This window comes from Bombina bombina, chromosome 4 (assembly GCF_027579735.1).
Source record: "Bombina bombina isolate aBomBom1 chromosome 4, aBomBom1.pri, whole genome shotgun sequence".
Lineage (NCBI taxonomy): Eukaryota > Metazoa > Chordata > Amphibia > Anura > Bombinatoridae > Bombina > Bombina bombina.
The window spans coordinates 848,993,858-849,006,666 of NC_069502.1; the positions used below are offsets into that span (position 1 = coordinate 848,993,858).

Consider the following 12,809-nt stretch of genomic DNA (forward strand, 5'->3'; position numbering starts at 1 on the left):
AAATCTTATCCTTAACTTAAGTGGTTATACCTGTTATTTTGGTGAAGAGTTTACGTTGCCATTCTATCAAAAGTTATATAAACGGAAATGTTTTGTTTTAATGTCCTAAGTTCTAAACAAGAGATTAAGTTATTATTAACTAAACAGTTAAAATATGAGAAATTAAAAAGTCCTTGATTGGTTGTTATGAAGGTAATAGCAACAACAGACTTATGTAGTAAAATAATCAGAAGATCGCAAATATTGAGATAATGAGAAACAGTTGATTATTTAAAACCAGTTGAAAAATATTGTCATATCCAAATACACAGATTATATTGTTTAGATACTATAGTGTATAACTAAGTAATTCCCTACATGTAATATTTACCTGTGAGCTGGAGACCTACAAAATGGCTTGCTACCTCATGAATGTTATTGTGATGACTCTAATTTTTGTTTTCGTTTTTATTTGTTTCCCCCTTTTCTCAAATCTTTTCTTTCCATTCCTAGTTGGCGGTCCTGTCCTATCCTGCAACCATAAAGCACTTTATAAAAAAAATACTTGTGTAAGTAACCTATATCATATCTATATTAATCTCACATTTCATCTAGATTATGGCTAAACAAATAAAACATATCACACACACCAACGAATTGCAACTATACTCCATCAATGCAAAAGGTCTTAACATACCACAAAAGAGATCCTTGGTACTGAGAGATGGTTGTAGTCAGGGAGCAGATGTGTTGTTTCTCCAAGAAACACACTTTAAAAAAGGAAGAGAACCCAATACATTTGCTAGCCAGTTCGGAATCTGCTTTTGGGCTTCACATCACAAACATAAGAAACAAGGTGTTGGTATCATAATCAAAAGAGGTATCCCCTTCACAGAACTAAATACCATCAGAGATAAAGAAGGTAGATACATTATAATTATCGGTATACTCTATAACAGACCAGTGACACTGGCTTCAATATATGCGCCTAACACAGGCCAACACAAATTCATTAAAAAGATCACTAATAAAATTTTAGATTACCAGAATTGGCCACTTTTAATGTGTGGGGATTTTAATATAGTTTTAAACCCGGAAATAGACAGCTCTTCACAGCGATCATCACTACCTACCTCACAGTTAAATAAAATAAAAACATATCTCAAACAAATTGTCGCCCAAGATGTCTGGAGAACCCTCCACCCGTCCAGTAGGGACTATACGTTTTACTCATATCCTCACGAGACTTACACTAGAATAGATTACATGTTTACAGACGTAAGTGGCTTGGCACTATTTAAATCAGCTAAAATTAACTCAATCACTTGGTCGGACCACTCAGCGGTGGTGAGCTCCCTCGTATGGCCATCTAAACCTATTAAGGATTTTGTTTGGCGGCTAGATGATTATTTATTTACCGACCCTATCAATGCACTAAAAATTGATAAAGCACTAACAGAATACTTCCAATTTAATACTTCACCATTAACATCTCCTCAAACATTATGGGAAGCACACAAAAGCGTCATACGAGGTGAAATGATGGCTATAAAAGCATACTATAATAAACTTAAAAGAGAAGCAGTTAAGACATTCTTAGATAAAATCCAACAATTGGAAGACAGACATAAACATTCTCCTTCTAATAAGGAGATACTAAGGGAACTGACTACCGAAAAGCAAAAATTAGCATCACACCTATCCAAAGAAATTAAGAGAAAAGCATTTCATAACCGACAAAGACAATATGAGGGCCGCAATAAATTCGGGAGGCTTTTAGCAAGGTACCTTAAACACAAAAATCACAAAAAATATATCTTACACATTACTGACGAACAAGGGCAATCCCAATACTCTACACCTAGAATAGCACGAGTATTTCAGAAATTTTTCCAAAAATTATACAATATTAGAAATAACCCGCACCATCATCCAGAAAACCCTCAATTACGACCAATCGTAATAGATAATTACCTTAAACAATTAAAACTTCCAACTATCACTCCCGAACAAAAAGATACTTTAGAAGAACCCCTGACAGTAGAAGAAATAAACCTAGTAATTAAAGATCTACCTACAGGGAAAACACCGGGCCCAGATGGCTTTACTCACAAGTACTACACTACATTTAGAGAGACACTATCCCCACAGATGCTAAAATACTTCCAATCTATAGAGTCCTCCAGCGGGTTTTCGGATAGGGCCTTAGAGGCCCATATAACACTCCTACCAAAACCAAATAAATCCACTTCTCTACCTGCAAACTATCGTCCCATTTCATTATTGAACACGGACATTAAGATATTTGCAAAAATTCTATCACATAGACTGAACAAAATTCTCCCCCACATAATACATTCTGATCAAGTTGGTTTTGTTCCGGGCCGCGAAGCCAAAGACAATACAGTAAGAGCATTACACCTTATCCATTATGTCACCAAAAAAAAGATACCATCCCTATTCTTATCTACTGATGCCGAAAAGGCTTTCGATCGCATAGCATGGGACTTCTTAAAAGCCACGTTATCACAGATAGGCCTAGGCCCCCAAATTATAACCCGTATTTTCTCACTTTACTCTCAACCGAGCGCTCGCATACTGATAAATGGATCCTTATCCGACCCCTTTATTATAACTAATGGAACACGTCAGGGATGCCCCCTTTCACCTCTTTTGTTTACCTTTGTAATAGAGACGTTAGCAACTAGTATTAGGAATAACCCACAAATACACGGTATTAACATTGGCTCACAACAATATAAAGTCTCTCTCTTCGCAGATGATATACTCTTCTCCATCACAGATCCCAAAGAATCAATCCCACAAATAAACCAAGAATTAGAGATTTTTCACACACTGTCAAATTTCACCATGAATAAGGCCAAATCTGAGATTCTAAGTATAAATATGAACAAACACGACATACACAATATAAAACAGCTCACATCATTCTCATGGTGTAATACTTCACTTAAATATCTAGGAGTCAAACTAGCGCCAACCTACGATTATATGTTCAATATGAACTACGTACCTCTTAAAAGGACAATTATAAATGACCTCTCTTCGTGGAGATCTAAACAGATATCTTGGTTGGGACGTATAGAGGTTATTAAAATGAACATTTTCCCGAGAATACTTTACTACTTACAAACACTACCCATCCCATTACCCACAACTTATTTACCCTCCATACAAAAAGCTTTTAATGATTACATTTGGAACAAAAAGCCGCCTAGAATAAATAAAAACATAATGTATTCACCCAGATCTCAGGGGGGAATGGGAGTCCCGAATCTCGAGTTGTATAGACAGGCAATTGTTTTACAGAGGGTTGTGGACTGGAATATTCACTACCAACACAAACGCTGGATTCCCTTAGAACATCTAATTCACCAAAAGCCCCATCTAGGTAGACTGTGTTGGGACATCTCCAACAAACCCCAGCTCAAAACTGATATTAACCCGATAACGAGTGAAACATTTAGGATATGGGACAAAATCATTAACACATCCTTATTTATCTCCTCCAAACCATCCCCATTGACGTCCCTTCTGGAGAATGGGGAATTTATATTGTACACACCTGCTACCACAATAGACCCAGTAAACCAAGCCACAGATATAGCAGTACGGACCATGATTACAAACGAATCAATTCGCACACAGTCAGATTTGATTGCAGATGGACATGAATGTTTCTCCAATTGGTTCACATACCGACGAGCTAGAAACTATATACTTAAACACAAAGACTACAATAATCTGTCTAGACCGTTGACAAACTTTGAATCCTTATGCATACAAACACCACCACTCAGACATACACTATCCATGATTTACAAACTATTATCCCAGAAACCCCCGGGGTATATACCACTATTTTTGGAAAAGTGGGAAGCAGACCTAGGTACCATAATATCACCCCAAACGAGCCACGCCATCCTACAAGCCACTAGAAAATCATCTATCTCATCCTCTATCCTAGAAATTAATTTCAAACTCTTACATAGATGGTACTTTACCCCAAAGAAGCTACACAGATTATTTCGCTCCCATCCAAACACATGTTGGAGATGCGGTCACGTAGATAGTAATGATGCACATATGTGGTGGTGGTGTAATGATATTCAAAACTTCTGGCGACACGTAATTAAAGAAATAGAATCCATCCTGGAGATTGTTCTCCCTCTAGACCCCTTGATATGGCTTCTAAATAAACCCCCAAACATTAAATATAAACCTTATTTACGGTTATTCACGATAATGACAAATGGAGCGAAACTACTAATAGCCAAAAATTGGAAAAGTAATAAAGGCCCCTCATTGGGTATGTGGGTTGACAAAGTTACAGACCTTTTAGACCTCGAAGAATATTATTACCTCAAGAATGCCAAAATGGATACTTACGCAGAAATATCCCAAATCTGGGAAACTTACAAACATTCAAAGTAAACCTATAGATATACCTCCAACTGGTTGCAGGTGGGACGGGACTCGCCCACCACTATCTCTCCCTTTTACCTTTTTTCTGAAAACCTTAACCCCTTTTTTTCTTTCCCCTTTAAACTATTATGATAAATTCATATGTCCAGAATTCTTAACTCGTACATGTAAATGTAAGAAAATATAAGACAACTATTGAACATGTATACTGGAGGAGCTGCGTCTCCCATTTATTGTATGTTACTTTATTATTTTCAATAAAGTTGTTGGAAAAAAAAAAAAAAAGAAGTTAAAGGGCCATTCCAGCCAAAATTGGATTCCACATAGATGAATTTCAGTTTTGAATAGAAGCATTTTTGTAATATACATAAATTAGCAAAAATGCTTCTAATAAAAGTTATAGCTGATACAAGCCCCACTGATGCTCTGAGCAGATGCAGGATTTAAAATGCTGGTGCAGAGAATATCTAGCTTCACATGCACGTGCAGAGAAAAATGCTAACACTAAAACAGTGATAACTTTTACTAGAAGCATTTTTGCCAATACATGTATATTGCAAATATGTTTTTATTCAAAGATGCATTCATCTATGTGAATTGATATTTTGACTGGAATGTCCCTTTAAGGTTAAAGAGAAAAGAGGGCATGTGTGTGTACTATTCACATGAAGCAGAGGGTGAGAGAGAATAGAGGGCATGTGTATGTACTATTTACATAAAGCAGAGGGTGAGAGAGAGAATAGAGGGCATGTGTGTGTACTATTTACATAAAGCAGAGGGTGAGAGAGAGAATAGAGAGCATGTGTGTGTACTATTCATATGAAGCACAGGGTGAGAGAGAATAGAGGGCATGTGTGTGTACTATTCACATAAAGCAGTGAGTGAGAGAGAAGAGAGGGCATGTGTGTGTACTATTCACATGAAGCAGAGGGTGAGAGAGAATAGAGGGCATGTGTATGTACTATTCACATAAAGTAAAGGGTGAGAGAGAAGAGGGGGCATGTGCATGTGTACTATTCACATGAAGCAGAGGGTGAGAGAGAAGAGAGGGCATGTGTGTGTACTATTCACATAAAGCAGAGGGTGAGAGAGAAGAGAGGGCATGTGTGTGTACTATTTACATAAAGCAGAGGGTGAAAGAGAATAGAGGGCATGTGTGTGTACTATTTACATAAAGCAGAGGGTGAGAGAGAAGAGAGGGCATGTGTGTGTACTATTCACATAAAGCAGAGGGTGAGAGAGAAGAGATGGCATGTGTATGTACTATTCACATAAATCAGAGGGTGAGAGAGAAGAGAGGGCATGTGTGTACTATTCACATAAAGCAGAGGTGAGAGAGAAGAGAGGGCGTGTGTGTGTGTGCGATATGTTTGTGCACCAAATAGATGTTATCATTGCAATCTGTTTATACTGAAGCACATCATTTACATAGTAATTAATAGGGTTAAATCATTTCAGCATCTGAGTTTTCGAATTGTGAAGCTTATTCCATAGATCCCTCACCTGCAGAGACATCTGATGGCTGAATACTCTGTACAAGGTCTCCTTGTGATCCTGTGTCTAGATTTTCATTACTGTGACCTGTTAGTTCTAATAAAGAATACAATTAGTTTTTTGGTTAAATGGATTTAAGTGCAGTTATCTCACACACATCTGATTATGTAGTAATATTACACAACACATCATTAGTTTAACTGGTCTGTCTTCAGGTCCATCATTTACATAACTATTAGTAAGGGTTAAATAATTTCAGAAGCTGAGTTTTCACTTTGTAAATACACATTAACAGCAGCCATAGATCTGTCACCTGCAAAGACGTCTGATGGGCTCTCCACTGGCTGAATATTCTGTACAAGTTCTCCTTGTGTTTCTGTGTCTAGATTTTCATCTCTGTGACCTGTTAGTTCTAATAGAGAATACATTTTTTTTTTTTTTGTAAAATGGATATGAACATTTTTATTGCAACTATAAAAAGGCATCTTAAAATGTTAAGAACAAAAACAAATAATCTGTTACTTGTTGCGTTTAAAATATTTACATATATAAATTGATATACTGTATAATTGGTTTAACATTAATCCCTCTTGGCCCTTTAAATGTGTATTTATTATTTTTGTTGAGTATAAAACTAGTTTATGATCAGACAGCTCATTAGATCACACATGACGAGTCAACTGTAGATTTACTCTGTGTCAGTCACGTCAGTAGTGAATGTGCATGTCCTGAGTGAGATATTTATTACTACACAGCGTTACCTGAGCTCTCATTTCCTGGAATCTCATTAGTCCTTAGTGCTTGGTGAGTCTCCATCATGACGTCCTTGTAAAGCTCCTTGTGTCCCTCTATATACTCCCATTCCTCCATAGAGAAATACACGGCAACATCATCAAACTTTATAGGCACCTGAAACACACACAACTCATTCAGGCCCTGATATTCTAAACCTCTCTGCTCAGGTGAGATATTCTAAAATTGTCCTCCAGCACTGCGAAATCCCTAGTGAAATTTTCAAAAGTCAGATTTGGCTTTACTTCTCCAAGGGGCGTTCCCTGCATATCTGCATGTAAAGGAGAGACAAATCCAGTGTAATAACAGAATTTATGCTTACCTGATAAATTACTTTCTCCAACGGTGTGTCCGGTCCACGGCGTCATCCTTACTTGTGGGATATTCTCTTCCCCAACAGGAAATGGCAAAGAGCCCAGCAAAGCTGGTCATATGATCCCTCCTAGGCTCCGCCTACCCCAGTCATTCGACCGACGTACAGGAGGAAATATGCATAGGAGAAACCATATGATACCGTGGTGACTGTAGTTAGAGAAAATAATTCATCAGACCTGATTAAAAAAACCAGGGCGGGCCGTGGACCGGACACACCGTTGGAGAAAGTAATTTATCAGGTAAGCATAAATTCTGTTTTCTCCAACATAGGTGTGTCCGGTCCACGGCGTCATCCTTACTTGTGGGAATCAATACCAAAGCTTTAGGACACGGATGAAGGGAGGGAGCAAATCAGGTCACCTAAATGGAAGGCACCACGGCTTGCAAAACCTTTCTCCCAAAAATAGCCTCTGAAGAAGCAAAAGTATCAAATTTGTAAAATTTGGCAAAAGTGTGCAGTGAAGACCAAGTCGCTGCCTTACATATCTGGTCAACAGAAGCCTCGTTCTTGAAGGCCCATGTGGAAGCCACAGCCCTAGTGGAGTGAGCTGTGATTCTTTCAGGAGGCTGCCGTCCGGCAGTCTCATAAGCCAAACGGATAATGCTTTTAAGCCAAAAAGAAAGAGAGGTAGAAGTTGCTTTTTGACCTCTCCTTTTACCAGAATAAACAACAAACAAAGAAGAAGTTTGTCTGAAATCTTTAGTGGCCTCTAAATAGAATTTTAGAGCACGGACTACGTCCAAATTGTGTAACAAACGTTCCTTCTTTGAAACTGGATTCGGGCACAAAGAAGGTACAACTATCTCCTGGTTAATATTCTTGTTGGAAACAACTTTCGGAAGAAAACCAGGCTTAGTACGCAAAACCACCTTATCTGCATGGAACACCAGATAGGGCGGAGAACACGGCAGAGCAGATAACTCAGAAACTCTTCTAGCAGAAGAAATTGCAACCAAAAACAGAACTTTCCAAGATAATAACTTAATATCTACGGAATGTAAGGGTTCAAACGGAACCCCTTGAAGAACTGAAAGAACCAGATTAAGACTCCAGGGAGGAGTCAAAGGTCTGTAAACAGGCTTGATTCTAACCAGAGCCTGAACAAACGCTTGAACGTCTGGCACAGCTGCCAGCCTTTTGTGAAGTAAAACAGATAACGCAGAAATCTGTCCCTTCAGAGAACTTGCAGATAATCCCTTCTCCAAACCCTCTTGTAGAAAGGATAAAATCCTAGGAATTTTAATCTTGTTCCATGGGAATCCTTTAGATTCACACCAATAGATATATTTTTTCCATATCTTATGGTAAATTTTTCTAGTTACAGGCTTTCTAGCCTGAATCAGAGTATCTATTACAGAATCTGAAAACCCACGCTTTGATAAAATCAAGCGTTCAATCTCCAAGCAGTCAGTTGGAGAGAGACCAGATTCGGATGCACGAATGGACCTTGAACAAGAAGGTCCTGTCTCAAAGGTAGCTTCCATGGTGGAGCCGATGACATATGGTGGAGCTATCAAGATTACCGAAGCCCTCTCCTGGTTGATCCTGGCTACCAGCCTGGGAATGAGAGGAAACGGTGGGAAAACATAAGCTAGGTTGAAGGTCCAAGGTGCTACTAGTGCATCTACTAGAGTCGCCTTGGGATCCCTGGATCTGGACCCGTAACAAGGAACCTTGAAGTTCTGACGAGACGCCATCAGATCCATGTCTGGAATGCCCCATAATTGAGTTATTTGGGCAAAGATTTCCGGGTGGAGTTCCCACTCCCCCGGATGGAATGTCTGACGACTCAGAAAATCCGCTTCCCAATTTTCCACCCCTGGGATGTGGATTGCAGACAAGTGGCAGGAGTGATCCTCCGCCCATTGAATTATCTTGGTCACTTCCTCCATCGCCAGGGAACTTCTTGTTCCCCCCTGATGGTTGATATATGCAACTGTCGTCATGTTGTCTGATTGAAACCTTATGAATTTGGCCTTTGCTAGATGAGGCCAAGCTTTGAGAGCATTGAATATCGCTCTTAGTTCCAGAATGTTTATCGGGAGAAGAGATTCTTCCCGAGACCATAGACCCTGAGCCTTCAGGGGGTCCCAGACCGCGCCCCAGCCCACCAGACTGGCGTCGGTCGTGACAATGACCCACTCTGGTCTGCGGAAGCTCATTCCCTGTGACAGATTGTCCGGGTTCAGCCACCAACGGAGTGAATCTCTGGTCCTTTGATCTACTTGAATCGTCGGAGACAAGTCTGTATAATCCCCATTCCACTGTTTGAGCATGCACAGTTGTAATGGTCTTAGATGAATTCGTGCAAAAGGAACTATGTCCATTGCTGCAACCATCAATCCTATTACTTCCATGCACTGCGCTATGGAAGGACGAAGAACAGAATGAAGAACCTGACAAGAGCTTAGAAGTTTTGATTTTCTGACCTCTGTCAGAAAAATTCTCATTTCTAAGGAGTCTATTATTGTTCCCAAGAAGGGAACTCTTGTCGACGGGGAAAGAGAGCTCTTTTCTATGTTTACTTTCCATCCGTGAGATCTGAGAAAGGCTAGGACGATGTCCGTATGAGCCTTTGCTTTTGACAGAGACGACGCTTGAATCAGGATGTCGTCCAAGTACGGTACTACTGCAATGCCCCTCGGTCTTAGAACCGCTAGAAGGGACCCTAGTACCTTTGTGAAAATTCTCGGAGCAGTGGCTAATCCGAAAGGAAGTGCCACAAACTGGTAATGCTTTTCCAGAAAAGCGAATCTTGGGAACTGATGATGTTCCTTGTGGATAGGAATATGGAGGTACGCATCCTTTAAATCCACCGTGGTCATAAACTGACCTTCCTGGATGGTAGGAAGGATCGTTCGAATGGTTTCCATTTTGAATGATGGAACCCTGAGAAATTTGTTTAGGATCTTGAGATCTAGAATTGGTCTGAACGTTCCCTCTTTTTTGGGAACTATGAACAGGTTGGAGTAAAATCCCATCCCTTGTTCTCTTATTGGAACTGGATGAATTACTCCCATCCTTAACAGGTCTTCTACACAATGTAAGAATGCCTGTCTTTTTATTTGGTTTGAAGATAATTGAGACCTGTGGAACATTCCCCTTGGGGGTAGTTCCTTGAATTCCAGGAGATAACCTTGAGAAATTATTTCTAGTGCCCAAGGATCCTGAACATCTCTTGCCCAGGCCTGAGCAAAGAGAGAAAGTCTGCCCCCCACCAGATCCGGTCCCGGATCGGGGGCCATCCCTTCATGCTGTTTTGGTAGCAGTGGCGGGCTTCTTGGCCTGCTTACCCTTGTTCCAGCCTTGCATCGGTCTCCAGGCTGGTTTGGGTTGAGAAGTATTACCCTCTTGCTTAGAGGATGTAGAAGCAGAGGCTGGTCCGTTTCTGCGAAAGGGACGAAAATTAGGCTTATTTCTAGCCTTAAAAGACCTATCCTGAGGAAGGGCGTGGCCCTTTCCTCCGGTGATGTCTGAAATAATCTCTTTCAAATCAGGACCAAACAGTGTTTTGCCCTTGAAAGGGATGTTAAGCAATTTTGTCTTGGAAGACACATCCGCTGACCAAGACTTTAGCCAGAGCGCTCTGCGCGCCACGATAGCAAACCCTGAATTTTTCGCCGCTAATCTCGCTAATTGCAAAGCGGCATCTAGAATAAAAGAGTTAGCCAATTTGAGTGTATGAACTCTGTCCATAATCTCCTCATACGAAGATTCCTTATCGAGCGACTTTTCTAGTTCTTCGAACCAGAAACACGCTGCCGTAGTGACAGGAACAATGCATGAAATTGGTTGAAGAAGGTAACCTTGCTGAACAAACATTCTTTTAAGCAAACCCTCTAATTTTTTATCCATAGGATCTTTAAAAGCACAACTATCTTCTATGGGAATAGTAGTGCGTTTGTTTAGAGTAGAGACCGCCCCCTCGACCTTAGGGACTGTCTGCCATAAGTCCTTTCTGGGGTCGACTATAGGAAATCATTTCTTAAATATAGGGGGAGGCACAAAAGGTATGCCGGGCCTTTCCCATTCCTTGTTTACTATGTCCGCCACCCGCTTGGGTATAGGAAAAACATCGGGGGGCACCGGAACCTCTAGGAACTTGTCCATCTTACATAATTTCTCTGGAATGACCAAATTGTCACAATCATCCAGAGTAGATAATACCTCCTTAAGCAGTGCGCGGAGATGTTCTAATTTAAATTTAAATGTTACAACATCAGGTTCAGCTTGTTGAGAAATTTTCCCTGAATCTGAAATTTCTCCCTCAGACAAAACCTCCCTCCTGGCCCCTTCAGATTGGTGTGAGGGTATGTCAGAAGCGTTATCATCAGCGTCCTCTTGCTCTTCAGTGTTTAAAACAGAGCAATCGCGCTTTCTTTGATAAGTAGGCATTTTAGATAAAATATTTTTAATAGAATTATCCATAACAGCCGTTAATTGTTGCATAGTAATAAGTATTGGCGCACTAGATGTACTAGGGGCCTCTTGTGTGGGCAAAACTGGTGTAGACACAGAAGGGGGTGATGCAGTACCATGCTTACTCCCCTCATCTGAAGACTCATCTTGGGCACTATTATTATCTGTGGCATCATTGTCCCTACTTTGTTTGGACACCATGTCACAATTATCACATATATTTAAATGGGGAGACACATTGGCATTCATACATATAGAACATCGTTTATCTGATGGTTCAGACATGTTAAACAGGCTTAAACTTGTCAACAAAGCACAAAAAACGTTTTAAAATGAAACCGTTACTGTCACAGAACATACTTTATTACTGAAAATGCGAAAAAGTATGAAGCCGTTTTTACATTTAACCCCTATACAGTCCCAGGAATCTGCTTTGCTGAGACCCAACCAAGCCCAGAGGGGAATACGATACCAAATGACGCCTTCTATAAGCTTTTTCAGTGGATACTAGCTCCTCACACATGCATCTGCATGCCTTGCCTTCCAAAAACAACTGCGCATTAGTGGCGCGAAAATGAGGCTCTGCCTATGACTAGAGAAGGCCCCCATCTGAAAAAGGTGTCCATACAGTGCCTGCCGTTTTTTAACAACAATCCCCAAGATTATAATAACTATAAAGCGCTATAATCTGTCAAATATGCTTAGCAAGTAATCGTTTTAGCCCAGAAAAATGTCTACCAGTTTTTTAAGCCCTTATAAAGCCTTTATTCTTTTACTTAATCTAAGAAAATGGCTTACCGGTCCCCATAGGGAAAATGACAGCCTTCCAGCATTACCAAGTCGTGTTAGAAATGTGGCCATCATACCTCAGGCAGAAAAGTCTGCCAACTGCTTCCCCCAACTGAAGTTACTTCATCTCAACAGTCCTGTGGGGAAACAGCAATCGATTTTAGTAACGTCTGCTAAAATCATCTTCCTCTCACAAACAGAAATCTTCTTCTCTTTTCAGTTTCAGAGTAAATAGTACATACCAGCACTATTTTAAAATAACAAACACTTGATTGAAGAATAAAACTACATTTAAACACCAAAAAACTCTTAGCCATCTCCGTGGAGATGTTGCCTGTGCAACGGCAAAGAGAATGACTGGGGTAGGCGGAGCCTAGGAGGGATCATATGACCAGCTTTGCTGGGCTCTTTGCCATTTCCTGTTGGGGAAGAGAATATCCCACAAGTAAGGATGACGCCGTGGACCGGACACACCTATGTTGGAGAAATAGCACTGCATGATGTGACAGTTCTG

General features: G+C 40.2%; 1 protein-coding gene across 1 annotated transcript in view; it reads right to left on the reverse strand.

Moving 5' to 3' along the window:
- Positions 1–1,690: 1,690 nt before the first annotated feature.
- The window catches only part of LOC128657978 (gastrula zinc finger protein XlCGF66.1-like), a 28,265-nt gene continuing 17,146 nt past the window's right edge, over positions 1,691–12,809 (reverse strand). Inside the window, exons 4-7 of the mRNA XM_053712418.1 lie at positions 6,681–6,828; positions 6,233–6,331; positions 5,929–6,015; positions 1,691–1,767 (exon numbers count right to left, since the gene is read on the reverse strand). Of these exons, the coding sequence (XP_053568393.1) occupies positions 1,691–1,767; positions 5,929–6,015; positions 6,233–6,331; positions 6,681–6,828 (411 nt within the window). The remainder of the gene's footprint in view (positions 1,768–5,928; positions 6,016–6,232; positions 6,332–6,680; positions 6,829–12,809) is intronic.